This window comes from Castor canadensis, chromosome 11 (genome assembly GCF_047511655.1).
Source record: "Castor canadensis chromosome 11, mCasCan1.hap1v2, whole genome shotgun sequence".
NCBI lineage: Eukaryota > Metazoa > Chordata > Mammalia > Rodentia > Castoridae > Castor > Castor canadensis.
The window spans coordinates 24,669,788-24,697,768 of record NC_133396.1 but is presented as its reverse complement, the minus strand read 5'-3'; the positions used below and the strand labels follow the sequence as shown (position 1 = coordinate 24,697,768).

General features: G+C 39.9%; 1 protein-coding gene across 1 annotated transcript; it reads right to left on the bottom strand.

Annotated features, from left to right (window-relative positions):
- On the bottom strand, positions 1–27,961 carry Kpnb1 (karyopherin subunit beta 1). Its single transcript, XM_020159198.2, has 22 exons — positions 27,763–27,961; positions 27,600–27,658; positions 25,002–25,184; positions 20,898–21,098; positions 19,659–19,811; positions 17,942–18,001; positions 17,338–17,427; positions 16,901–17,011; positions 16,046–16,147; positions 14,319–14,543; positions 13,042–13,233; positions 12,100–12,230; positions 10,980–11,127; positions 10,540–10,611; positions 8,318–8,462; positions 6,654–6,736; positions 5,980–6,087; positions 5,626–5,769; positions 5,398–5,503; positions 4,420–4,534; positions 3,886–4,047; positions 1–3,020 (listed from the first exon to the last, which is right to left on the bottom strand). Coding segments are annotated over exons 1-22 (2,631 nt in total). The 5' UTR covers positions 27,803–27,961; the 3' UTR covers positions 1–3,019.
- Positions 27,962–27,981: the final 20 nt, after the last annotated feature.

The following is a 27,981-nucleotide window of genomic DNA, read 5'->3' as shown; positions in this document are numbered from 1 at the left end:
TTGAAAATAAAAATAAAGCCGACTTTATTTAGAAGATAAAGGTGGTCGTATCAGTTTTGGTTAATAAAGTTGGGCTCAAGTGTTTTAACAGGTCTTTAATGCCATCACACAGACTGGCATGCCAACGGCATTCTGAATGCCAATTACAGACTGAAGTTTCAAAAACCAAGATGCTATCAAAAGCTGATGAAGTTTGGATTTTTCTTAAAAGTTGGACTAACACACTTCTTAAATAGTAAGAGTAAATAGACCGCTTGGTTCTGAAAGTTGAAACACTACACTGAACAATTCCCTTCCCTTTCTCCACAAGTCCCTAGGGCAATATTAGTTGCCTCTGACAGCTAAAATTCCAACATTTCAACTGGGGGGTGGCCTAAGAAAAATAAGCAAAATCAATAAATGTAATTGGTATAGGCAGCTGCCACTTGTGGCAAACCAAAGTCTAGTCCGATGCCCATTTTCTTCACATTTGCACTGACATCTTCCCAAGCAGACGGTAACTACATTCTTGAAGGAATGTGCCAAGACTTAGGGTGGCGAAGGCCCAGACAGTGAGTGGACAGATGTATTTTGCATTCAGTTGCCTTAGGTGGCAAAAATGATTAAGGACAAATACTCAAACTATGGAAAACCCATTAGCTGAAAGTAACTAGTAAAGAGGAGGACTAAATGCAAGGCACCAAGACCACAAATCCAACCAGACCAGGATCCTCCTTTCCATCACTGAATGCATCTGAGAGAAAGCATTAATAACAGCACTCATCAACTGCTTCCCTGGAACAAAACATGACAAAACACATGGAAGGTTTTGTTTTCACTATGGTTCTCTGTGTACTTTATTCTCCTGCTGTCTAGCTAAGCAGCCCACACAGGACAGAAATGGGTAGCACTGAGGAATGATCAGTTTCTTTTTTTTTTTCTTTCCCCAACATTTCTGCCCCCCTCCCTAAGCCCTGACCAAACCCTATCTAATATTAGGAATATATACCATTCTTTCCCACAAGGAACAACTAAAATGGAAACAAGGCATTAGAAGACCAGAGAATTCTTCTCAATAGGGCTTAGGAGCTGGTGTGAGTTCTCTATTCACAATGGAGTGTCCCTCCTTTGAACACCTGATTTTTTTTTTTGTACACTGGTTCATTGATCGGCACTTAACTTTGAACCTGGCACCAAAAGGCACAATATCTGTTACCCTGTACAAGAGCTATTAGAGATGCTGCTGTATGAATAGGCAAAACCGAGCCAATCCCACTAATGAATGGAAGGCTTGGACAGGAATAGGAAGATGCAAAGGAAGAGATGGAGAAAAATATAAGCCAGTACCTTTTGCTACAATGGAAATGAAAGTGGGAATGAATATTCTTGTGTTGCAATCCTCCAACTACCAGGAAGCAATTAAAAAAAAAAATTTTTTTTAAAACAACATACTCAAAAAGTCAGCAAAAATACCTACTATCTGCAAAAACCAAAAGGGGATTGGAGCTTACCAACATCCCTTCTTATTGCTGAAAGATTCTAAAATTCAGGATGGCCTGTTCCCTTGTAAGAGAAAATAATTCTGTTTTATGACAAGCAGGGCACATCACCATTAAAAAATACTAAAGTGTGTGAGCAGGGGAATGTTTGACACCATTTTATTAATCTTCAACTTCAGTGGAAAAATATAACCCTTTTTAAGTGCCATTTTCATCATAAGAATTCTAGTTTGTGTGTGTGTGCGTGCATACACACACACACTATTTTTGTTGGTTAGCTGGTTTGAAGTGCAGCAAGAGACCAATACCGCATTGTAATCAATCAAATAAAAGAGAACAGAAGGCCAAGCAGTTTCCAAATGGTTATTTTATCAGATCGTTTGAACATTAAATTTATCTTCATTTGCAATCCAAAATAGTTACCTGAAGTTTGCTGTTTTTTATGTGTGTGTGTGTGTGTGTGTTTACTTTTATTGTACACTTGTTTTCTAAACTCTTTGGCACAATTTTCTGGGGGTTTTCAGACTGCCGGGATACAAGTCAGGAGAGAGTTTTTTTGTGCTGCCAATTTTTGAGCATTTAAATTTTGGTCTGGGTTGTGACTTTTTGTCTTTGAAGTCTACATCCTTTATTTGTTAACAATTGTATTTTTATTTTTCTATATCCTCTAACTCCAGAGTTTTCTTTTTCTCCCCCCTCCCCCCACTTCTACATTCACAGTTGAACCATATTATAAGGAAAGGCGCCTTGATGAAAAGATCAGGATAGGAGCTCTGACTATTTGTCAGTGTTTCTCCTAGAATAATTAAAAAAAAAAAAAACAAAAAAACCAAAAAATCCTAAAGAGCGTCTTTCCTTTTTTTTTTTTTATACACACATCTCTTGTGCTGCATCAGTAGACAGAACTTCGGTTAGTTTTATGAAATGCAACATCTAACCCCTTGTTTTCTGGGAAAAAGAAACTGCAATGACTTGAAGTTGAGAATGTGGATACCGCCTCACTCACACACACTCATTCTCAGACTGTAAAAATCCTCACCCTCCTTCTAGCTGGCACATATACAGTACCATGTGGCAAAGGTACAGTGAAGGTGGGCTCAAAACCCAGGCTCCATCTTTCTCCTCAGTAGCAAAGGCCAGGCAGACTGCCTTTTACAACAAAGCACCACAGCTGAACCCAGTCCCTCCTTCTCTCCCAAACCAGTCATTCCATTTGGCATCAGCCAAAGACAGAAAAGCTAGTTCTAGCCTTCCCTGGGAAGAGACAGCTTTTTATAAGCAAGTAAATCCATCATTTCTCTTTTCCAAGATGGCCGATGTTATGGTTTTCTACGGAGTCAATGCTTACTTAGCTCACTAACAGCGCTGCTGTTGGCGGCTGCGGCTGTGGCAGGATTTTCAATGTGGTGTTTTCAAGCCTCACTCACTCATCCTCTCATTCCCAAACATTCAGCATCCGTGCACACTCCTCACTTCCGGGTTTTTCAAAAGATTGGAGATTTCCAGTGGGGGTCTCAGGTTATCATCCCAATGGTAACAGATCTAAAAACAGACGGAAGAAAATGTTAATCCTGCAATACACATACCTACTAAAGAGCAAACACCTCCATTTCCACAAGCTAAGTGGTCCTAGGAATGAACAGGATATGCCAACTTCTCAAGGTCTGATTATTATTCTTCTCTTCCTAGTGCCATCCTGCTTTCATTAACATCTATATCAGAAGGTGGATGAAAAGGTAAAATTCAGGGACGTAGATCATTGGTATAAGTGTTTGCTCAGCTTGTGGGAAGCCCTGAGTTCATTCCCTAGCAATGAAAAAAAAAAAAAAAAATTAGTAACAGCCAATCTTACTGATTTTTGTGATGGGTTTTTTTGAGATAGGGTCTCTCGAAGTATTTGCCTGGGCTGGCTTTGAATTGGAAATCCTCCTGATCTTCCTCCTAAGTAGCTAGGATTACAGGCATAAGCCACTGGTGCCCAGCCAAGGGCAGACGCTTTTGACTTAGGGTATTTTCTGTGGAGCTCAGCCATGCCTAAAAAGCACTGCAATAATTCACTGGTAGACGACTGCTTAGTAATGTGCAAGGCCCTCGATGTCATCCCCAGAAACAAAAAAGGCCATAAGGGAAAAGAAAAGAGGTTATGGGAAAGTGCCTACCGTGACTACCAATGATTTTATTAGGGCCTAAAATATATTGGGAATTTCACCTGTCTAAGTTCTGTTCTCTATCACCAAAGAAAAACTGCAGTTGCCTGATACTAGCAAGTCTAAGGAACAAGGCCTGGCTCAGAAGCACCTATGTGGAAAAGAGTACAAAATATTAAAGGCTACAGTTGCCAGAAGAGCCTACAGAAAACACAGCTCCTTCCAAGAAAGTTGAAAGATAACAGAAGACAAAAACTTACCAAGCTTGGTTCTTCAGTTTCCTCAGTTCTTTTGTTGCCCACGTAGCAAGGGTTTTTGCTTTGTTAGTTTTCGATCTTCGTCCTTCAGTTAACAGTTCATGGATCATTGGCCTAGCTTCTACTAATTTCAGTACATCCTTCCCAAATGCTGTACATAAGTCTCTGTGCAAAATAAACACATCTGAGAATGAGCTCCTGCTCCAGACTAGTACTGTTTTGAGCCTCCAAACTAGTGCTGAGCTAATTTAGCAGAGAGAAATTACAGTTCTGCAGGGGCTGGAATGAATTATACTTGTGAGCACCCAATACAGGACACTATGAACTCTATGAAGAGATCTCCTCTAAGGCTAGGAGTATAGGTCAGTGGTAGAGTGCTTTGTCTTGCATGTGTAAGGCCCCAAAACAAAAAACAACTAAAGGAAGCTCCGTGACAAAGAAGTGGGCTGTTCCATCCACGCTACTCTTAAGATTCGTTCCTACACAATTATTTTTCACAAAAATCTATTCAGGTTATTGGAAGCAGGTAGAACTTACCCTATTAGTCCAGCAGCACAGGCTACTACTCCATCTGTATGATCCTCATCTCCAGCAATGTGGTCGATAAAAGACAGAATAAATTCTACTCTGGGTTGTACTAGCATTACATCCGCTGTAAAAGAAGAGAGAAGGTCTGATGAAGCTGTCCAACACATGGCAGAACTAGACCTCTTTTCAACACTGCCAACTCTTCTACCCCATCAACAGTGGACAACCAGCTGCCTAGTGTTAGGCAGTTATTCTTCCTCAGATTAGGATGTCCCCCTTCAAGTCTATAGAAGAGACAAATTATTCCTCGTCCTATAAGCAGACTTAAGAAGGAACAAATGGCTGTGTGTGTGTGTGTTAAAAAGAATAGGGACTTCTTCCTAAGGCCCCAGTGTCAGAGATGAAGTATAAGTATTTCCTCCGTAAGTAACAAACACCGTGGGAGTGAGTCACTCAACAACTGCTACTCATTGTTGGTACAGAAAGCAACAAGTATTTCTGCTGTAATTGTTTACAACAGCCTTGCTAGATCTTTTTTGTAATGTTTAAAAAATCTGAGATGAGGTGGGGGTATAGCACTTGCCTAGCATGCCTGAGGCCCTGAGTTTGATCCTCAACACACACACACACACACACGCACGCACGCACGCACGCACGCACGCACGCACGTACGTAGAGGAAGGGAAGCAGAAATTACAGTAAAGTCTTAGGCTAGTGGAGTAACTCAAGTGGTAAAGCACTTGCCTAGCAAGTGTAAGTCCGAGTTTAAAGCCAGTACTGCTAAACCACCAACCCCCCTCCCTCAAAAAAGTCAAAAAGAAAGAACATATAGCCTCCTCAATTCACTCTGTTCATTAGGGCACTGCTCTGCTCCCCCTTTAAGTAGCAGGTGCTAGTTCATCAGTTAGCTACAGAAGGTAAGAGAAAGCCCATTTGGCCTCATGGATTCTAGCCAGTGTACTATGGGAGATGGGTTGTATACTCAACGGTGTACGTTCTCCTGGTCTCCTTTCAATCCCTGGACGATTCCGGTGTAAGCTTCCAAGCAGCCTTCTCTTAGCTCATTCAGATAATCCACCATGTCATAGTCTGACTGGAAAAGACAAAAACCAGAAACTCCCATCGTGCAGAATCTCCCTTGGTATGTTTATATACAGTCCCTCTGCTTTAATTAGCACTGGACTTAAAAGATTAGGAGAACAACTTCAAGTTTACCTTGTCCACCTGGGCTTGAGAGGCCTGCTGAAGTGTATTCAATACAACCTCTAGGTATTTTTTAAATTCTCCACCAATGGCAAGGGCAATATCACCAAACACAGACAGAATCTGCGGCTTCACAGACCTGTGGACATTCTCATTCTGACAAGAAAAAAAAAGTAAATTGATGAACATCAAACTTATTTGGTCCAAAAACTTAATAATCTGTGAAAATAAACAATTCCTCGCTTCATAACCTCACAGCCAGGATTCTGGGAACTTTCAGCTCTGTCACAGATCTAATGCTTGTATTTCTTTCTAACTGACAATTCTCTCAAAGACTGGTTAATTAGATTATATGTACAAACTTACCCCCAAATTCTCCAGTAGTAGTTGCATCACCTCATCACAGAAAGGTAAGATGTTAGATTGTAGGGCACGGCATAAGTCTCCCACTAAGCCCACGGCTGCTGAACATACCTGCAAAGAATCAAGGAAATAATCTCTCAAAAGAAAAGGCTGCCTGCAAGGGTAAGGCATTTTTTTTTAATCTAGTCACCAGGCCCTTATCACTTGAATCTCAAACCAAAGAAAGTATCTTCCCACTGCTGAGATTAGTTAACTTTAACAAATATGAGATATCACTAAGAACAATACCCATCAGAGACGGTGGTGGCAGAAGTGGGTGGTTTAAGAAAAAGAGTTTTGCTCTGTAGGGTGCTCATGGAGTAACTTGGCAGCTGTCTTCACATTAGGACTATCCAGGCAAAGAGTCATCTTGTAATCTCTTATCTGGAAGATCTAATATCCTATTTTTCCTGGAATCCTTCTAGTTAGGACAGTCAGGCAACAAACATGAAAAGGGGAAAACTACCTAGACTACAGGAACCTGATTTTGTCTATATTATTAGGTATAAATGAGAAAAGAAATGTATTGTTTTGAGGGCTGGGGATAAGTAGTAGAGTGCATGAGGCCCTGGGCTTGATTCCCAACATGGCAAAAATACATAAACACCAAAGATACTATTTTGAAAAGCATATTCTACCTGGTACTCAGCGTAATTTTTCAATCCAATGCCCAGGAAGGGTTTAAAGGCCTCCATGTACTTGAGGAATTCACCACCCAACACTGTAAAGAAACAAAACTATGAGCTAAGGACAGTAATACAAGATATTAGAGGTGAGCAAAATACCCTAGTTCTCTCAAAATATATTCAGTTACTTTAATAGGTGAAATATAAGAAGAGTTAATTGCTGTTTCCATCATGAAGACATTAAGGCTGTTTCACATAAGCCAAATTTAAATTTAGAGACAATGCCAATCAGAACGGGATTAAGTGGCTAAAACAGAGTAGTATGGCCCCAAGGAACTTCAGAATTGGCTAAGCCAGTTCTGCCTCTTTTCTCCTCCTCCATCTGATTATTATGTCTTCTCTGATGGTCAACCTTAAAACAGGGTTCAAGGGAATTCTATCAAGGGCTTAACAAGCCATAGTCAGAAAAAGTAGCACAAAGGCTGGGGTTGTATCTCAGCAGTAGATCACATGCCTAGCATGTACAAGGTCCTGGGATCAATTTTCCCTAGCACTACCAACAAAGAAAAACCACAGAATTTCAGACCCAAGCAGTCACTCCAGGAACCAAAATTAACTTCCTTGCCCTGAAAGGAAGTGTGGTTGGCCACATGGCCACACCAGCTGGACACAGGCTCTTAATACCAGAAATAGGTCTCGGTCTTAGGAATATAGTCCTTAGGTAATGGCCTTAGTTATATACTCATAGATACTCACAGATCACCCCAGAAGAAGCATTTCAGACTTCTAAAGTGCTCTTTAAACGGCCCTTTAAAGAGTCAGATATGACTTCCCCAAAGCAATTTTGCATCATCAGATATTTAACAGTCAGAAAATCAATTAATTCCTAGAACTCAATCAATGGTTCACTTCATATCACACCAAGCACCATGATGTGTTAACTTGAGTCCAAAATATCACAAGCCAAACCAGGAGCTACCAAGAGCAGCGGAACAAAACAAAACAAAACAAAAAACCTAGAAACTTTTTTTTTTTTTAAACTCTATCTTTAAAAGGAACTAAATTGAGATAGGAGCAAGCAGACTTCCAAGAAGAAATTTGGTCGAGTGGGTGCCAGTGATTCAGACCTGTAATCCTAGCTACTCAGGAGGCAGAGATCAGGAGGATCAAGGTTCGAAGCCAGTCTAGGCAAATAGTTCACAAGACCCTATCTTGAAAGAACCCATCAAAGAAAAGAGCTGCTGCTGGAATGGCTCAAGGTGCAGATCCCAAGTTCAAGCCCCAGTACTGGAAAAAAACAAACAAACAAAAAAGCCCAAAAAACAACTACCACACCTGGTCAATGTGAGAGATGTATAATAGTTTTCCACTGAGAAAAGATGCTGATCTGACAAAGGTGCAAAGTGGCTCCTCATTTACTTTAAAAGGTTGGCAAGGCAGTCACACAATTTATAATTAAGTTTAATCCAACTACGAACTGACTCATACCACAATAAAAGAACTATGCTATTTCTTGCTGGTAGATCACTTGCCTAGGAAGCATGAGGCTCTGAGTTCAAACCAAAGTATCACCAAAAAAAAAAAAAAAAAAAAAAGACAAAAAACACGAAAGTTTTAAGAACTATGCTCTTTCTGGCATTATCAAGAGAGACCCCAATGGATTAGTGCTCACTGACCTTCCACCAGCGTGCTAACTGCCATCAGGGCATCTTCTTGCACTCCACCAGACCCAGCTGTGCTTTGGAACATCCTTAACAGGGAGGCCATGACCACATCAGAAATCTGCAAAGCATCTTGATGTTGCACTTTCCGCAGAACATTCTGTGAAATGAGTAAGATTTCAGTTATCTGTTAATTCCAAATCCTCTAATCAGAATACTACACCTTTCCTTTTTGAAACCAATTAAGTCCTTGATTTCTTTTTCTCTTGGAAAAGTATACTTTTTTTGCTCAACAACTTTGACAGCACAAATCATCTGGAATCATTCCTTTTAATTATCTCTTCTGTTCCTCAATCCACAAACATGAAATGATCCTGCACGATGGGAAAGGTCATCTCTGTATTTCAACTATGCCTGTTTGACAAATCTGTCAGCAGCTTCCATATTCCAGTCTTACTGGAATAGTTAAATTATTTCACCTTCAAAGAAGGTCATTTTAAGTTTTATTCTTAGAAAGCAAACAAAAAGCATCCCTTCCTACATTCTAAGAAACAAGTTTTGTTTCCAGTTTAGGACAGGTTCTGGGGAAAGGGCAGCAGGTACTAAGTGTAGCTGCAAGGCGACAAGAAAAAGCCCCTGAAACAGGCAGGCCAAGATGGAGCTGGATGAAGAAGATCAGGCAAAGCTGGGCACAGGTGACGCACACCTGTAATCCTAGCTACTTGGGAGGCTCATGGTTCGAGGCCAACCCCGGCAAATAGTTCTTAAGACCCGCATCTCTAAAATAACCAAAGCAAAATGCAAGGACAAAGCCCTGAGTTTAAACCCCAGTACCACTAAAAGAAATCTGGCAAAAAAGCTAGTTGTTCTTTTTGCTTAAGGTGGTGAAGATGCTGATTTCATTCCTATTTAAACATTTTGATTCCCTGCTCTAACATCCTTTGACACCTATAGCTAGAATGAAGTTATTTCCTTGGAGAATGTTGTACATTTAAAAACATTAAAAAAATTTTTTTTTGTTTAAAAAAAAAAAAGTCAGCCGGGCACCAGTGGCTCACATCTATAATCCTAGCTACTCAGAAGGCAGAGATCAGGAGGATTGCAGTTTGAAGCCAGCCCAGGCAAATAGTTTGTGAGACCCAATCTTGAAAAAACCATCACAAAAACAGGGCTGGTAGAGTGGCTCAAGATTTAGGCCCTGAGTTTAAACTACAGTACATTGTGTCCAGTTTTTCAACCTCTGTATCAGTCATTTGTACCTCATCTGTGTATTTCAAGTATACCTAGCCTACAATCCTGCAAAACTCTGCTGTTGTACTCTGAATTCTACTCCACTTCAAATTTAACCAACTCATTCGAATAAAATTCTTGATAAAAACCAACTTGATGCTCTCCAATTCCATACATACTTATCAAATTGTCCTTTCTCTTTTGTTTGTTTCATGTAATGCCACTGAATCATTTCTACTTTTTTTTTTTTTTTAATGAGAATTGAAAAACCTCTTAGCAGTCATGCTTTAAAATCAAGTCTGGAGTAAAAAGAAAAGGGAGTTCACAGACAAGATGTCCTAGTTAGTGTCACTGAATACTAATATCCAGTACAGACTTAAGCTTCCAAAAATTAATTTCCAGGGTTTTCCTTTAGCCTGATAGAAAAGAGAACAGCTCCTCAGTGACTTCATAAATGAGGAGGGACATTTTAAGTTTTCCCAGTCTCTCCTCGAAAAAGACCACTATAAATGTTGTAATGACAGCTAACTTCCAACAGCAAATGTTTCAAAACATGACAATAGAATCGAACTTTTTTTTTTTTTTTAAGGTTGTGCTAAGATCAAACCTAGGGCCTTGTGCATGCTAGGTAAGCACCCTACCACTAAGCTATATCCTCAACCCTTTAAAGCCAGAATTTTAACTATGTAAACCAGGAACTCAATTTGACTGAGGTAGGCAAGGATAATCTCATGAAAACCAAGACTAAAAGCTGCCAACACAAAATAGCTGTTATAGCTGGGAGTGACAACGAGGCATTTTCTTCCATACAGTATACAAAAGACAAATTTGATCTTTCTGGATAGGAAAGGAAGATGAGAAATTACTGTTCTAATTTGCCACAAATCAAAGCCTTCTGAGAACAGTTCCTAGTCTGCACTGTCCACACCATTTCAAGAACTCTAACTTGTCCTACTGATTTATTCTCTTCCCTGGAGCTATTAAGAAATGAGAAGGCATCATCATACCTGAAGAGTTGCACACAGTAAAGACTGAAGGTCATTGAACTGGATCCTATCCGACGTGCTCTGGATATGTGACTATAAGAAAAAGAAGAAATTATCATGTTCTAAATTTCTGAGACCATTAAACAATCTTCACTAATGATAATGTAAGAAAGTAAATAAAAAAATAAGTGGTTAGATATATAGTGTGACATGAGACTGAATAAACTGTGACAAGCAATGCAAGTGTCAAGTTGTAATGTGTTTCTTTTATCTCTTGGTGCTGGGAATTAAAAGTAGGGCCTTGTTCAAGATTGTACTTTTTTGTTGTTGTTGTTTTTGTATAAATCCTATCCTTTCTGAGAAAATACAGTTAAACACTAAAAAGAAGTAACAGTTTTTAAAACAGCTTGGTTTCAAAAGTAGTCTTCTTCTCCCGTAGCCAGGGTCATGAAAAGTCTCACCTCCATCTGAAGCACCTGCTGTAGTCGTTCCATGATGACCAAAGTTGTTTTTTGAACTGCAGGATAACAGTCCTTGGCACTGTTTTTCACGATTTCCATTAGAGATTCATATGCAGAACTCCTCAGATTGTTTTGGTGTCCATCAGGTCTGTAAGGAACATGGAAAAAATCTTAAAGGTCTCAAACTGAGGAGAATGGGGAGAGTAGTTGTAATATAGACATTTCCGCTCCAAAAATAGGAAATCAAACACCGATTTCATTGAAGATCTAATTTGAATTTGGCAACATAATATGCAGGAATCAAAATTCCAAAAGGCCTTGAAGCCAATGCTGCTTATTATGGCCTCTACACTTGGTTAACATTTAAAATGGCCCTTTGGGGAACAGACTAAAATTAAAGGGTGAAAATGGTTTGAAATGGTAAAGAACCTGCCTGAATAGCCATCAGTGAGATACACAATATACAATTCATACACTGGCAAGACTTGTCTGTTTCAATTTTGAATAGAGTGAGGCTGTACTAGTTAAGTATGAAATTGTATACTCGGCTCCTTCCTAAAATCATTTACTTTGCTCAGGGCTTTAGGTATATCGCACACAGAACAATGATTTCAGGCTGTTCCCAACTTAGGTCCCTTTATGCAACATTTTATCTTTTCTTTGGCAGTACTGGGGGTTTTGAATTCAAGGCTACATAGGCACTCTACTGCTTGAAACATACCTCCAGCCCCCTTTATGAACATTTCAAAAATTTCTTTATGTATCAACACTAAATTCTACATACAATATCATAAGTGAGAGTTACTGATTAGGTGTGACAACTAAATTTATAACAAGTGCCACTATTTCACATACTAAACACTGCAAAATGAAGATACCTCTCTATAATCAATTACTCAGTACAAGTAGAGAAATAAAACTATTATCAGATTTTAATTGTAACCTGAACAATTCTGAAATAGGCATAGTCTGTATTTCTCTCTTTTTTATTCAAACAAATAACCTACTATAGGATTCTTGTAATTCTTCCAGAGTAGCTAAAGTACTGTTCTGTCCCACTGTTTCTATCCTCCACACAGAAGGTGATAGGAGGTGGATGCAAAGACACTGTCCACCTTACCTGTCTGTGGTCTCCAAGAGTTTCTGAACTATGAGTTCAAACGAAGAAGACAAGCAATAGGTGGCTGGTTCTTCTTGATCATCAGCTACATCTGCAGCTTCATAAGCAGCTTCAGCCAGACTGGAGAAAGCCTGAAATGTATGTTTAATACTAGTCTTTTTTATCTTTTTTTATTTTTTTTTGCTCTGCAATAAGCTACTTTGTAATTTTTTTTTCCATTTAGTCACATGAGCATACATTGTTTGGGTCATTTCTCCACCCTGCCCCCCCAGCCTAATACTAGTCTTGAGGGAGATTCTATCCTAGCATCACCTCATTTTTCCCTAAGATACTTTCAGTAGTGTTCTCCAACTTACCTATGGACAAGCAAATGCTAGTAAATACTCTTAAGTTTTTCTACCAAGATCAAGACAGATTATCTTTAAAGTTAAGTATTTATTTATAATATCTGTTTGTACTGCCTGGTAATTCAATAAGCAGCAGAGCACTTTCATCTACCACCAATACCTGCCATTTACTTCTTCACATTTACAAAGGCTTTTAACCCCACTCCTTCCTTAACTTCAACTCCCTCCTCCACACCCCAACATCCCAAATAAATTACACACAGCCTAAACTGACTCAGCATGGCAGCGGCCTACCTTCCTTCCCTCTTGCCCTTTCTCAACAATGATACTTCTGGCAGGCACCAAATCTCTACCTTAATCAAAACTTCTCATCCTCAAGAAACTCAAAGGAGAACAGCAAGTCCAGATTGTCCCCCTGCTGAGTTATAATGACTGCTCAAAGTGCTTCAGAAACCAGTCACCATGAGTCAAAGCTCCCACTGACTCTTGTAGTTGTTATCTCCCCCACATTTTAATTGAAGACATTAGAAAGGAGATAGTATTCGGAAAAGTCTTCTAGTTAGGTGGATCCATTTCTCTACTGGAAATCCCTTACCCAGCACACATTTGAAGCCACCCTGGGCTCAGCACTGAGGCCCTCAATCAGACACTGCAGCAGCGGAGCCAAGTAGACATCATTGATGGCAGCTTCAGGAAGTAGTTCACAAATTCTACCCACAGTCCATGCAGTTGTGTCTCGAACAACTACACTGGGGTCTTTCATTAATTCTATTAGGGTTGGCATAGCCTGAAAACACAATTAACAAAAACAAAGTAAGGACAAAAATTCATGTTGACTGCTATTTAAGCTTCTGACATATATATCAAAACAATAAAAGTAAGTAAAGTGAAAAGATACAGAGTTCTAAGGAAGAGTTTGCTGTGGATGCTATCCAGCAGTCTATGATGAATTACTCATGTACAGATATGAGGAAGTAGTTATGATGGCATCTAGTTCTAACTTTGGGCATACAAACTGAGTTCTGTGTGGCCAAAACTCAATTATAATGGATTCTTATATCATGTATATCAGCAAAATAAACACATTTCCATAAGGAGATTATCATTACACAAAGGTCAACTTTGTTCAAAGGACAGAATAACAATCCCATCATTAAAAATTATGGGGTGGCTGGGTACATTAGCACATATCTGTAACACCACCTATTTGGGAGACCAAAGCAGGACTATGTGAGCCAGAAGTTTGGAGCTAGCTTGGGCAACATAGCAAAACCCTGTCTCTGAAAAAACTGGGAAATGTTTATGATATGACATTGAAGAGAAAAGCTATAAGACAATTTGCACATTAAGAGCTCTGTCTTAGCCAGGCTCCAGTGGTTCATATCTGTAATCTAGTTACTCAGGAAACAGAGATCAGGAGGATGGTGGTTTGAAGCCAGCTTGAACAAACAGTTTGTGAGACCCTATCTCAAAAAATACCTAACACAGACAAAAAAAGGCTGGTGGAGTGGCTCAAAGGGTAGGCACCAAATTCAAGCTCCAGCACTGCCTAAATAAATAAATAGCTCAGTTTTGTGGAATATACAAGCACAGTAAGGAAAGCTGCAAGAATAAATATTGAGTTAAGATTGTGATTCTGACCATGGAGATTTAAGTGGACTTTTTCTTACTGGCCCTTTCTGTTTCTCAAGTTTCTGGGTCACATGACTAATACAATTTTAAAAGCTAAATATATTTACCCTTACACTATTTGGAAATAACCATTGTGTGTGGTTATTTACAGTTCAGTTTTTAAAAATAAAAATACACTCAAGCAAAAAGGTGAAACAACAAACATCCTACTTTCCTCTCCAAAACTCTTTGAAGCTTCACCTGTATAACTAGTGGTTTGAGCTGATTGGGCTCTGGTCCTTCCAATATACAGCCAAAAGCCATCACTGCTGCATCCCGGTATCGCCAATCTGGGTTCTTGATGTGTTCTTTAATAAAGGGGAGGACATGGGGCACAATGTCATCTTCACAGCAGGTAGACAGAAGCATGAGGCACACCCCTGCTGCTTTGCAGGGGTTCCAGTCATCATCATCATCATTTTCGTCCTAGTGAAAAAATGTGGCTTTAAGTAAGCTTTTGCTCAAAGAGTAACTCAAAAGGGCCCCCCAATCTCCCAAATATCTGTAGAATTTAAGCTTTGGGGAAGTAAGAACATAAAAATATCTTCCAAAAAGATTCATCATGACATAGCCTTTGTTAACCTAAGATGCAGATGGAGCCAATATTCTACTTAGTAGCTGAGTGCTGGAGGTTCATGTCTGTAGCTACTCAGGAAGCACAGAAAGGAAGACCACAGTTCTAGGCCAATCCAGGCAAATAGTTTACAAGACCCTACCTCAAAAATACCCAACACAAAACAGGGCTTGGCAGAATGGCTCAAGTGGTAGACTATCTGACCCACAAATGTGAGGCCCTAAATTCAAACCCCAATACTACCCCGCCCCTCCCCTCCAAATTAGGTTACCATTACATACAACATTGAGAATGTACAAACTCAACTGTATGTCATGACAAGGATGCATAACAAATGCATAGAGAATAAAACACAAGCTATAAATTTTAGTTCAAAACCAAAAGACCAGTAAAATGAAAAAGACATAAAGGGGCTTCTAGGGTGCTAGTAATTGTTATATTTCAATAAAAAGTTCATAAAAAGCTGGGTGCCTGTGACTCATGCCTGTAATCCTAGCTACTTGGAAGGTTGATACTGGGAGGATTGAGTTCAAGGTCAGCTGGAGTAAATTGTTCTCCAGACCCCATCTCCAAACTAACCACAGTAAAATGGACTAGAGGTGTGGTTCAAGTTGTAGAGTGCCTACTTTGCAAGCACAAAGCCTTGACTTCAAACCTCCAATTTCACGGGAAAAAACGAAAACAAAATCCACTAGCAATGGCAAGCAAGGCACATTTCTTACTCAGCTATATATTTTTCATTAGTTATTATTTTCATGACACGCTCTTTTATCTTACACTGCATCTTAAGATGTGATGTTAATGACCTTAAAGGATAGTAAAGTTTTTTCATGGAATGGATTAAGATCTGAATAACTGATATTCACCCTATTAGAATTTAAAAAACACATCTCTCTCATGGTTCAAGAAGATATTCCAGATATTAAACATGTATTTGAGAGGCCTATAGCTAGTATATCTCCCCTCCTAACCTTTCGTTTCTTTGTTGGCACTTAGGCTGGAACCCAGGACCTTATACATGCTAGGTGGCACTCGACCAATGAGCTATACCCCCAATTCCCAACCTTTGTCCTCTGTTAATGTGGACAATGTAGCAGTGAGGAAATCACAGCAGTTTGTGGTTTATTCCCAAGCAAGACTTATGAGATATTCAGAACCAATTCTCCTCCACAGCCTAGGGGATGTTACACCTCCAGCTCAGCTATTCCTGAGTCACCTATAACAGAACATCAAATAGCTGATGGGCTGCCAAGTTCCTCCATGGAACTTGTTTCGTGAAACTGTTTCACGAAAAACCTACCCACCCTAAATAAGGTTTCCCAGTTTGCCTCATTAGGTTTGGGACGAAGCTCACCTGCTTAGTTAGTGTCTGTGTGAGAATGGGGACCAGGTACTGCAGTGCTCCCTTGGCATAAAACTTGCTGGTATGCTCAGGGGGCCGTCCTTGTTCTGCTGCCTGAGAAGAAACACAAAGCAATTTTAGACAAAAGCAAATAGGCTGTAGTACTAAAGGCATACAATGAGAACTGCCCTGAAGACTGTAATAGGTATGCAGGGTAATTGTGATCTTTGGAGGTGCTCACTTTTTGCTCTATTTCAATGAGATTCTCTTAGGCTATACATCAAACCTATTAGCAACCTTAAGAATTATATTAATTTTTTCTTAACAAGTTCAATTTACATCAACAACTTGACATCTAGTACTCTTTGGATGAAGAGATACACAAGCTTACATAATCATGCCAACAATAAGGTTATAATTTTGGAAGTGCAGACAAAGTTAGAAACAAAGTTTAAATTTCAAGGTTTTAGGCAAAGAACTTCTCTTTTCCTCTTCACTACAACTAGTGAATTATCAGTTACATATCCTGGGCCTGCATTAGGACTTCCAAAAGAAAATAATTCAACATCAGGTGTCATCTCTGTAAATTGACAAACTGCTGCCCCCTTGTGTTCACAACAGTAATACCAGTGTGTACAAAGAAATCATGCCTAAAATTGACAGAAACATGAGTGACTTCACTGCAAATCCTACTCTTTTGTGAGGGGCTTTGGCTATAAGAAAAATCAAACTCTCTATAAACCGAGACACTCCCTAAGCCAAGTCAGAATAAACTTTCCCTGAATGAGCATAATATCCACAAACACATGTCTCAAAAGCCCAGACAGAAGAACAGCCCTGCTTATAAAACCACTCCCACAGGCTTACCTCTGAAGCCTCAATGGCCAAATCCATTTCTTCATCACAGACATTGGACCAGAATTCTATCCCTTGTAGGGCCACCTCATCAATGTCACTTTTCATTGCTTCAATTGTAATCTTAAGAAAAAAATATGACACCTCAAATCTCAAGTACTGATTCAAGTTATGACCCCTCTTCAACCAGACATTACATCGAGTTTCAAATATATAACTTATGCAAGCTATGCCTGAAATGAAAGGCAGAAACAGGAAAAAGATATTCAAAACACATTCCTTTTAACAGCACAGGGCAGCACAAGTTTTCTTGGCACACCATTGGTGAGTTTCAATCTAAAACTCAAACTCAAGGAATTTTTAAAATTTTACAATAAAGTAAAAAAGAAAGAAATCACAGACTTCCAAAACAAAACTGAGCTCAAATAACATAAAATAAAAATACTTACTGCAAAAAGAGCAGGACCCATGTATGTCTCCATGTACTGATAATACAGAGACATTATCTTGACCAGATTCTGTAAAGCAGCCACTCGTACCTTTTAAGAAGCAAATTAAACAATTTATTAAGATAGCATAATCTACAAAGGTAGATGCTAAATGATCAATGAACTAAAGGTACATACTGGCAATGATTTTCCCTACCCTTTCAATTTTCATTTCCTATTTATTTTTATTCTTTTCTTTAGAGGTGTGCATGGGGAACCCATGTCAGGGCTAAACTCATTAATGCTATACAGACTGAAGTTGGTAGATTCATCAGCTTCAAGGGTTGAGTTCAGGTTTTAACAACAGCGAAGCTATTTCAGTGGCTAAAATTGAAAGCAATCACTTGAAAATCAAAGCTATAAAAAAAGTTTCTACATAGACTTTTTTTTAAAAAAAGGATCAGCAGACTACATTATGTACAGTAGAGAACAATTCTTACTATTAATAATTACTACTCAAACCTGTTTCTCTTTAGACTTTATTTCAAACGCTGTGTGTTACAGTTGGAATTTCCTAGAAAAGATGTATACTAAATAAATATTTTTCATATGACCTCACACTTACCCTTGTATCTGGACACTGTGTGGCTTCACAGACTACCTGCATAATAAAGTGCCTTTCAGACTGTAGAAAGAATAAAGGTAAAGAGCATTAGGAAAGCATAATGACAATTTCAATATTCTATAAGGAAAACCCTATCACTGCCTGAAGGTCCCCATGTAACCCAGGTACAATCCAGCAACTCTTCAAGGCAGTCATACCCACAATGGAGCTATGAAGTTTCCCTCCAGTGTTTGCTATATGACCTGCCCTCTAAGGAGGTCCCTAATCTTTTAGTTCCCAGGACAACCTTCACAAACAAGACTTTGAGGAGAAAGCAGACAGAAATGTAGGTCACAATAATGGATGGCTAAAAACAAAACAAAATAAAAACTTACATTTAGAAAAACAAATTTCCTTATATTTAAAATTTAAAAGAATTTAAAACATTTGATTTCAGAGAGCAACTATGTTTTCTCGGAGGTGGCAAATTCACACGAAGTATAGTGACGAATAAACTAGTAAACTTCATTTGCTTCCTTCCCAAATCTGTGATCTAAACGGAAAACCCTGTTTTCTAACTAATTAAAACTGCAGCTTGTGCCAGTGGCTCACACCTATAATCCTACCTACTCAGAAGGCAGAGATCAGGATCGCAGTTTGAGGCCAGCCCAGGCAAAAAGTGAAACCCTATCTCAAAAACACCCAACAGAAAAAAAGGCTGGCAGAGTGGCCCAAGTGGTAAAGTATGAGCCTAGCAAGTGTGAGGCCCTGAGTTCAAACCCCAATACCACTAAAAAGAAAAAGGGGAAAAAAAAAAAAAAAAGTTTGCTCTGGCTCCCTAAACCTCCCTACTCTAAGGACAAGAAATGGCAAAAGGCCAAGCCAAAGTGTCAATGAATATTAAATACAAAAAATACTTTCAGACTGTATGATCTGATTCAGTAATTCCCCTTCTGGGTACATACTTCCAAGAATGACATCAGGTCTTAAAAGAGGTATCTACATACCAATGTTCACAACTGCACTATTTTCGTAACTCCTCTACCAAAAGATGGAAGCAACCCAAACAGATGAATCAATAAACCAAATGTGGTATATACAAAGGAATATTACTCAGGCTTAAAAAGGCAACTGTGACTGTTATGTTCCAGTAAGAATGAACCTTGAGGACATTATCCTAAGTGAAATAAGATAGTCACAAAAGGGCAAATACAGGCAGTGGGCTCTTAGTAGTCTAAGAAAAGGGGCAAATACAGCCTGGTATCACTTATATGAGGTGTCTGGAGTAGTCAAAGTCATAGTAACAAAAAGTAGAACCGTGCTAGTCATAGGCTGGGGAGAAAAAGGAGAGTTGTTCAATGGTTACTAAGTTTCAGTTTTACAAAACGAAGAGATCAAAGACTAGTTCCATAGCAACATGAATATACTTTTTCTGTATACAGAAAAAGTTAAGACAGTAAATTTTATGATATAGCACCTTCCTAAGAAGGTATGAAATAGCCCAAATGCTGTAATTTTTTCCAAATTCCAAAATATTCCCACACTTTTGCCTTATGAGAAATGGCAAACACCTACTTCATGGCTGTATCACACACAACACAAATCTCGACTAGATGGAGATGAATGCTTCTAAACAAGGTGGAACTTTCTAAATCATAAAAACAAATAATGCTTTCATTTAACTCTTTCATTTCTCACTCTGCAAACCTATATATACCATTTGTCAAAAGAAACCTACCTCTTTGTCAAAGTTTGCTTTGGTGAACTCCAATGAGTTCAGGAGTGCATTAGTAGCAGCCAACTTCACATTATTACTAGGCTCTTCTTTCCTCATCCCCTGAATTATGGCAGTCAGAATCTCATTGGATTTATCCTGTAGCTGCTCTGGGTCCTGAAACAAGCAGAAAAGTACAGCAAACATACTAAGAACCCCATTCCTTTTAATCATAAAATACCCTTGCGTCAGTATCATGACTTTGTGATCTTTTCCCACATTACCATTTTGGGATAGCACTGCAAATCATCTGCAAAATAACCCACAGGATAGGCAGCCCAAAACTGAACTGAAACAAGTTAAAATCACCTACTTAGTATAATGACTCTGGGCATGAAGTAATTTATTGGTTCCCCACCCCCAAACCCCAACCCCCATGTGCATGGAGATTGCAGTCTCAGTCTGGTGTTTTTTTCTAGGCTATCTGTGCCAGCTGAAGTAAAACTTCAAAACAGCTGAGGGCCAAGGAGCAACACCTGAGTACAACAACCAGGGATGTCTAACTTCAGGTCAAATGCCAGGACTTCTTTGCAGCATTAGTCTGTATGAAGAAGACATTAAGAGTGGTAACCTCATGAGCTACAACAGTCCTAGGCCAGTTGCATCTAAAAGACTATGTGGCTCTAGTGCAGCAACTACAGCAAGAATGGGCAGACCCTTCTGTAAAGCAGTAAATGAAAATGCACCACAGTATTCATGGTACACTGAGGACCCTGAGAAAAGGGATCAGGTCAAGGATGTTCCAAAAGAGATTATCCTCATTTTAAAAAGCTTCTTTTCAGGCTGAGGGTACAGGCCAGTGATACAGTGCTTGCCAAGCACATACAAGTGCCCTGTGCCCTGTATTTTATCCCCAACACCATGAAAACTAGAAAGTTTTGAACATATGGACTTCTGTTGGGTTTAGTTTTATTTTTTAATGCTGGGAATCTTTGGGCCTTGAAATACTTGGCAAGCACTCTATCACTAAACCACACACCTCCCCCAAGCCCTATTTTGAGTTTATAACCCTCAAAGTTCTTGTCTTCAGACCATGACCAGCAATTTGAGAATAGAGGTCTCACTAAATTAACAAAGCAGTCCCATTTTCAAAACATGGCAGCAGCTTGGTTTTCTTTGTGATTTGAAGAAAAATCCTAATACGCACGTCACGGCTAGAAGGAATCATGAGTATATAATTAGATTTGCCAGGCAAGCACTTACTATATCTTGGCAGATATAACCAATAGCTTCCAATGTTGACTCTTTCATGTGCTCTGTGCTGTTGGGATTTGTGACATTGGCCACCAGTTGAGGAATGAGTTCTGGCCACTGGTTAACTGGGATCTCTGCACAAGCAATACCAGCCACACACTGGGAGGCAGAGCTTGGCCGGTAAGTTTCTGTGCCCAAAGTCTGCAAAACCTGGAGGGAAAAAAAAAAAATTACATCAATTTCTAACACTATGTGAACATATTTTCCCTGATACCACATTTCTTGTATCAGTATCTCTGACTTCTGTTCTCCCTATACCTAAAGTCATCCAACATCTGCAGCAACATTCTCAAGAAACTAAAAGCAAACCAACCATCCCCTCCTGCTAACTGGAATTCTCCAAAAGCTACATCTTACTTCAACATTCAACACAAATAGGAAGCTAGCTGTGAGGAGAGATAGCATTGAATGGCAAGAGGGGAGGGATATGGACAAAACTCATCTTCCAGGCTCCTTGTTGTTGGTTTAAGGGAAGGATGCTCAGTCTTGTTTAATGGATAGAATGGTGAGACTGGGGCCTGATTCAGATGGGTCTAATGCATAGTAGATTACTATCTAACCTGACTCAAGGAAGAGATGTCCTCATTGTTGATATGTGAACGTACCTCCTTCTTTCTGGTCACTGATAACCCAGTACTCCAAGTGACTTACAAAAGAATGCCTCAAATAAGCAACATCACCAAATACAGAAACAATGGTATTGATGCTACCAAAACCTAACAACTAACACTCATTTAACTTCCAATCTGGAAAAATTTATTCTGCTTCTCCAGGAATCAAAGAACCATTCTTTACCACAAACAGTAGTAGTAACCAGCAGGGTGCCCGTGGCTCATGCCTGTAATATTAGCTACTTCGGAGGCAGGCATCAGGAGGTCAGCCCTGGCAAAAAGCGAGACCCTATCTCAAAAATACCCAACACAAAAAAGGGCTGGTGGAGTGGCTCAAGTTGTAGAACACCTGCCCAGCAAGTGTGAGGCCCTGAGCTCAAACCCCAGTACTAGGGTAGGGGGAAGAGAAGTAGTACCAAGATATGCCAACGGGATATCCACTGGCCATTAATCACATCTTGTTTGAAATGGCAACTGCACAACTATGTAAGTTTATTAATACCCCTTATTTATGTAAGGGGTAAAGACACAGGTTCAGACAAAGGATGAACCCACAATTGACCCAGAGTTAACCATTACCATGATCAGCTAATTCAGTCCATGAACTCACTAAGTTCCATCAGTCCCATCAAAGGCAAACAGTTAACTGTTCCTGGCATGAACACAGGACAAAGAATAGCTGCCAGGTATTAAGGCCAGCTCTGCTGACTGCATCAGGTCACTTTGTAGCTAGCTATTAGCTAATAATGAACTCCCCCATCTTTCCCTCTTATACTGCATACCATTATCCCTGCCTGCCCCCAACTTCAAGAGCTCTAACCAGTAAGAAACAGTTCTGACTGATTCTAAATGAAGGTTTTGCTCTTTAGGACCAAAGAGCAAAACCTTTTTTTACTTTTTTGTTTTTCTTAACAAAAACGGCATGCCAAAAATACGAGGTAATGAAGAGGAAAAATGAGGTTACTTGTCCAAAATGTCAGACTGAATGAGTATTAGTATAAGTCTTACTGAAGTCCAGTCCAGGGTGCCTTATATGGGACAGGCAGAGTAAACCTGAAATTTTAACTCACAAATAAAAACTATACATATTTGAGATATCACGTGATGTTGCAATACATGTATACACTGTATAAAGTTCAAATCAGGGTTAAACATCTATCCCCTCAAACATTTACCATTCTTTGTGGTGAAAATATTCAAAATCCTTTCTTGTAGCTTTTTTGAAATATGTAGTACATTACTGTTATCTCTAGTCACTATACTGTGTAATAGTACTCCCAAACTTATTTCTCCTACATAGCCATAACTTAGTACCTCCTGACCAACCTTTGTCCCTCCCTAGTGCCTTTATCCTATACATTGTCTCCTAGTGTAAATGTGGAACATACTAATTCCCATTTACCTTTACCTCTTCTTTAAACTGCTTTTAGAAGACTCTTAGTCAATTTTTACTTGAGGAGATTCAGAAGCTACGCAGATGTTCAACTGATTACTGAGAGTTTTTTTTTAAGAGGGGGTGTTGCTACAGCAATACTCAATTATCAGAAATAAGAGGAACTAAGCTGGGTGTGGTGGCATGCATCTGTAGTCCTAGCTACTTAAAAGGACTTAAGAGACCAGCCTGAGAAAGAGACATCATTTAAAAAAAAAAATAAAACAAAACAAAACAAAAAAGCTCAATTGTACCCCAACATCCAGATTTAAAATTTGTGTTAAGAGTAATGTCCCAAAAGAAAAGTCAATTATAATTCCAGTCACATTTAATCTCATTTACTAAAGTATTAAATAGTTTGAGGAAACTGAGAACTAGAATGGGTCCTAAGAGCATTAAGATTTTTGGAGATGAGCCAGACACAGTGCCAAATACTACAGTTCCAGCTACTTAGAAGGTTAAGTGGAGGATCACTTGTATCCAGGAGTTCAAGGCCAGCCTGGATAACAGAAAGACCAGGTCTCAAACAAAAGTAAGAATTTTTGGGATTTTTTGGTGGAACTGGGTTTCAAACTCAAGAGCTTTGAACTCACAAAGCAGGTACTCTACTGCTTAATCTCACCTCAGTTGCAAAGAAATTTTTTTAAAATTAATTTTTTTTTTTGGTGGTACTGATGTTTTGAACTCAGGGCCTCACAGTTGCTTGGCAAGAGCTCTACCATTTGAGCCACTACCCAACCAAAATAAGTTTTAAAAAAGGGATTTTCAGTGATGTATTACACTTCATTTATGTCAAGCAACTGCAGGGAGAAAGGGATTAAGATGTCATACACAAGCAGACAAAGTAGATAGAAACAGCTTTACATACTCCAAAAAATCATTCAAAATAAGAGATATTGTAAATTAATTTTCTGTCATGGGTACCTCAAAACCAAACTGGAGAGAAGGATGGAGGAGACACAACTAGGAAGAGAAGTATTTGCTTCAAGGGGGCACTAATTTACCTAAAGCTGGTATCTAGTACCAGGAAATAGTAAAGAAGATTGATGTTTAAAACCATGATATACAGAAGTACAAACATAGGAATCCCCTACTGTTTTCCCTCAAATACCTAGGACAAATTATAACTACAAAGATGTTTACCTTACCCCCACCTTTGGCCCTTATGCACAGTAATACAGGGTGCTAAAGAATTTAATTTAAAAAAAAGGCAAACCTGTCTATATATTCTGAACAAGAAAGTCACAAGGATGCCATGATGCAAAGCAACTAAGGCCACTGCACTGTCCTCAAAATTCATCTCATTTTATTTAAATACCTTAAAAAAAAGAGATTTCTGAAGAAAGGTTTTCATAATTGGTTAAGTAGGTAAAGCATCATTAATGTCATACACCTCTTGGGGCTTGAAAGACCCAGGAGATCATTTAATTCTCCCTGACTACACACAGTACTATGCTTAAACCACCAAAGAATGAGAACTATCTACAGCAGGAGTTCAGCCAGGGATAGGTGCTGGTTGACTGAAAGAATCACTTGAGAAGACAATTAAAAAAAAAAAAAAAAAAAAAAAACTCAAAGCCTCTTCTAAAGCTTCAACACCAGAATTTTTGGAAAGCTTGGAAATAGACACACACACGTCCATCCACCCACTTCCACCTTCTTTTGGGAGGTGCTGGGGATTGAACCCAAGGATTTGGATATGCTAGGCAAGCCTCTCAGACTAAGCTAAACTCCCACCTCTAGAATTATATCTAATAAATTCTAAGTGATTCTGATACTATAGCACCAATTTGTATATTACTCCAATTCATCACACAGATCCAATTAAAGTCTCCCAAACTGCTGCAGGCTGCTTTATTCATCTGAAAAAAGAATTTCAACCCATCAACAGACAAGCTGAATTCAGAGATATTCAAATCAAAAACAATTTTTATCTTCAGGTTCAGTTTAGGTGCCAAAGAATTGCCAAATGTTTCTGGTTCCCTAGGCAATACAAAGGAGGTTACTTACATAGTTCTTGACTTCCCTTCGAGCATTAGCATCAATAGCAAGCCACCTCTGCTGATATTGTGCCTTGATATCTGGATCTTTTGATGTCAAAGAGTTCTTGATTTGTAGACCAGCTGCAACTCTGGCAACCTGACTGTTTCCTGGATTTGCCAGCACTCTGGACAGTTCCACAAGGAAAGTGGGCTATTAAGAGAAAATGCAATTGTGAATGAAAATCTTTTGGAAATCTCGACATTAGGATTGTTTAGAGTACTAAATCACCGGAGGGGAAAAAAAACCTTTTAGGACATGTCATCTATTTCTCAGGTAGCTGCAAAACTATGTATAGTCCCAGCACTCAGGAAGATGGGGTGGAAGGATCACTCAAACCTGGAGTTTGAGGCCAGCCTAGGGACTGCAAGACCCCATCTTAGGAAAAATAAAAGACTCCTTTAAAAAAATGTTATTTCTGCCAGATGCTGGTGGCTCACACTTGCAGTCTTAGCTACTGAAGAGGCAAGTATCAAGAGGATTGTAGTTCAAAGCCAAGTGAGTTTACAAGGTCCTACCTTGAGAATATTCAACACAAAAAAGGACTGGCCTAATAGCCTAATGCCTAGCAAATGCGAGGCCCTAAGTTCAAACCCCATTACCACCCCTCCACCCAAAAGTTATTTAATATGTGAGGAAGTAATCCATATTCTGCAGCCTAGGACTTAAATGAGAATTAGGTATTTTCCTACCAAGATCATCCTTAGTGCCTAAATATTTACATTAGGTCTCCAGAATTAAAGTTTAATAACTTGGTAGTCAGTGGATTCTTCTATGTATAGTGAAGTTTCCCAAGCACCTAGAACAATGCCTGGTTGAATGAATGAATGTGACAGAGTAGAAAGAAAAAAACATTCCTATACTTAAGAAAACCTTAGTTCAAAACAAATGATGCTTAGGGCAGCTTTTGATCTCATGGAAGGAGGTGGTTTTTATGAGAAAAATATTTACAAAATATTTAGGAGCCTAGTCCTCTACATGTTAGTGGTGTGTGTTCACCAAAAAATCAGATTTATAAGGAAAAGTTCCAACAAATATTTAGAAGCAGGGAAAAACTGAAAAGATAGAAATAGCAAGGCAATTTATTTAAAAAAAAATGATTTTACATTTAACAGTCAACAGTTAATGTGCTAAAGGCTCCTATACATTTTGACTTGAGTTGCTTACTGAACATAGTGGAACACGCATTCGAGTAATAAACAATCTTGTGCAATCCACAATCTTTTTGTATGTAATCTTTCGTAATATACAAAAAGCTACTCTTTATCTAAAAATATCAACCTACCCGTTGTTTTTCCACCAATAGAAAGTTCTGACCAAACAGGAAAGTTAAAGAAGCCAAAAACAGTCACATTTTCTTACTAACAAGTTCTACAAATAGTTTTACTATGTACTACTAAAGAATGTGACAAAAAGGCCCTTTGCGAAATTAGCGAAAGCAGAAACAAGACTAAGCCATAAATGTAGTAGTCAGTCTATAATAGCAGTAAAATCTTTTCAAAGGTAAAGTTAAGAATTAAAAAGTTAGTAAGAACATAATAAAAGCAACAACAAAAAATCCAAAAATACCCCAATCCCATTCAAAAGCTGTTTGTATAAACTAGCCTTGTCAATTTGTTGTTGTTGCTATTATTTTGCCATCGCAAAGAAACACATTTGGTTACAGTGTTGTCTTAATTACGTTTTACCTTTAAAAGGGGTCAAATACCATCCACCATTCCTTTTGTTCCCAAAGAGAAACATTTCTTGCACCAGGTAGCTTCAACTAATACATCCCAAATTTTTCTTTATAAAAGGTCTAGTTTTTAGTGGACTTAATTCTTTTTCTGTACCCCTTAAGTTTGAAAATACGAAACTACTCCGCGATTTCATCCGTAATCAGGCCCGATCTCAAGGATGACCCTCAGTCTCCTGTCTGGGTGCAGACCCCTAGTGATTTAAGTCTTTTTTTTTTAAATCTAAGTCTATTTTCTGTGTACTTATCTATAGACGGGTAAGTAGATGAATACACACACATAGACATATCCCGAGCAGAAAAGGTAAAAATATTAAGAGGAATAGGTTCAGAGGCAGTCAGGTGCCAGGCCTGGCCATGAGGACAGACCAAGAACGAGAGGAAAGGGTAGAGCTCTGGGAAGTAGGTGGAGAGAGCTACAGGGGGAACCGGGCGGGAAGGAGAAGTCGGTCCCGGCCAGCAAAGGGCGGGCGGCCGGGCCAGGAGCTTCCACATGGCCTCTAGGCCCGGCTCCCCCACCCCCACCCTTGCTGAACACGCAGCGCCGCGCAACCTAACTTCCCTTCCCTCCCTCTTTCTCCCTCCCGCTGCACCGCCGCCCTCAGGACGTACGGCGATTGGGTGGCAGTCACTCCGGCGCGCTGCGCCATTGGCCAGTCACGGGGCCCGGGGCGGGACACACCCACCGGCTTAGCGACGGCGGGGTTAGGTTGGACCGGGCGGGAGGGGGGAAGGGGGACGGGATGGGGCGGGGTGGGTTCCCGAGGCCTGGGCCTCCGGGAGGGCGGGAAGGCCCGCACGCAGGGATGGGGACGCGGCGGGGCGGCACGCACCAGGTTCTCTACGGCCGCACGCTCCAGGAACTTCTGCGCCGCTTCCAGCTCCAGCCGATCTGGGGGGCAGGAGGAAAGTGGGAAAGGGAACAGGGTCAGAGGGGCCAAACTCCCCTCCCCCATCCCAATCACCTCAACCCGACCCCCGGTCTCCGCGCCCTACCCGGAGACACGGTCTTCTCGAGGATGGTGATCAGCTCCATGGCGGAGGTGGCGGCGGCGACTCCTCCCAAGACGACGGCCCGGCCTTTCGGGCGGCGGCTCCAACTGGGGATGGGGGTTGGGGGTCGGGTGGGAAGGGAGGGTGGGGTGGGGGGCGGGGGTCACCACAAGCCCATTCACCGGCTCCCTTTGGCCAGGCGCTCCGAGTTCCCTTCCTCTC

Excerpts from the sequence above, each read along its gene's own strand:
- Kpnb1 (XM_020159198.2), bottom strand. The coding sequence starts at position 27,802 with ATGGAGCTGATCACCATCCTCGAGAAGACCGTGTCTCCGG. Across the intron at positions 27,659-27,762 it reads CGAGAAGACCGTGTCTCCGG|ATCGGCTGGAGCTGGAAGCG; the intron begins GTAGGGCGCGGA and ends CCTGCCCCCCAG. Across the intron at positions 16,148-16,900 it reads TGGCCATTGAGGCTTCAGAG|GCAGCAGAACAAGGACGGCC; the intron begins GTAAGCCTGTGG and ends GTTTCTTCTCAG.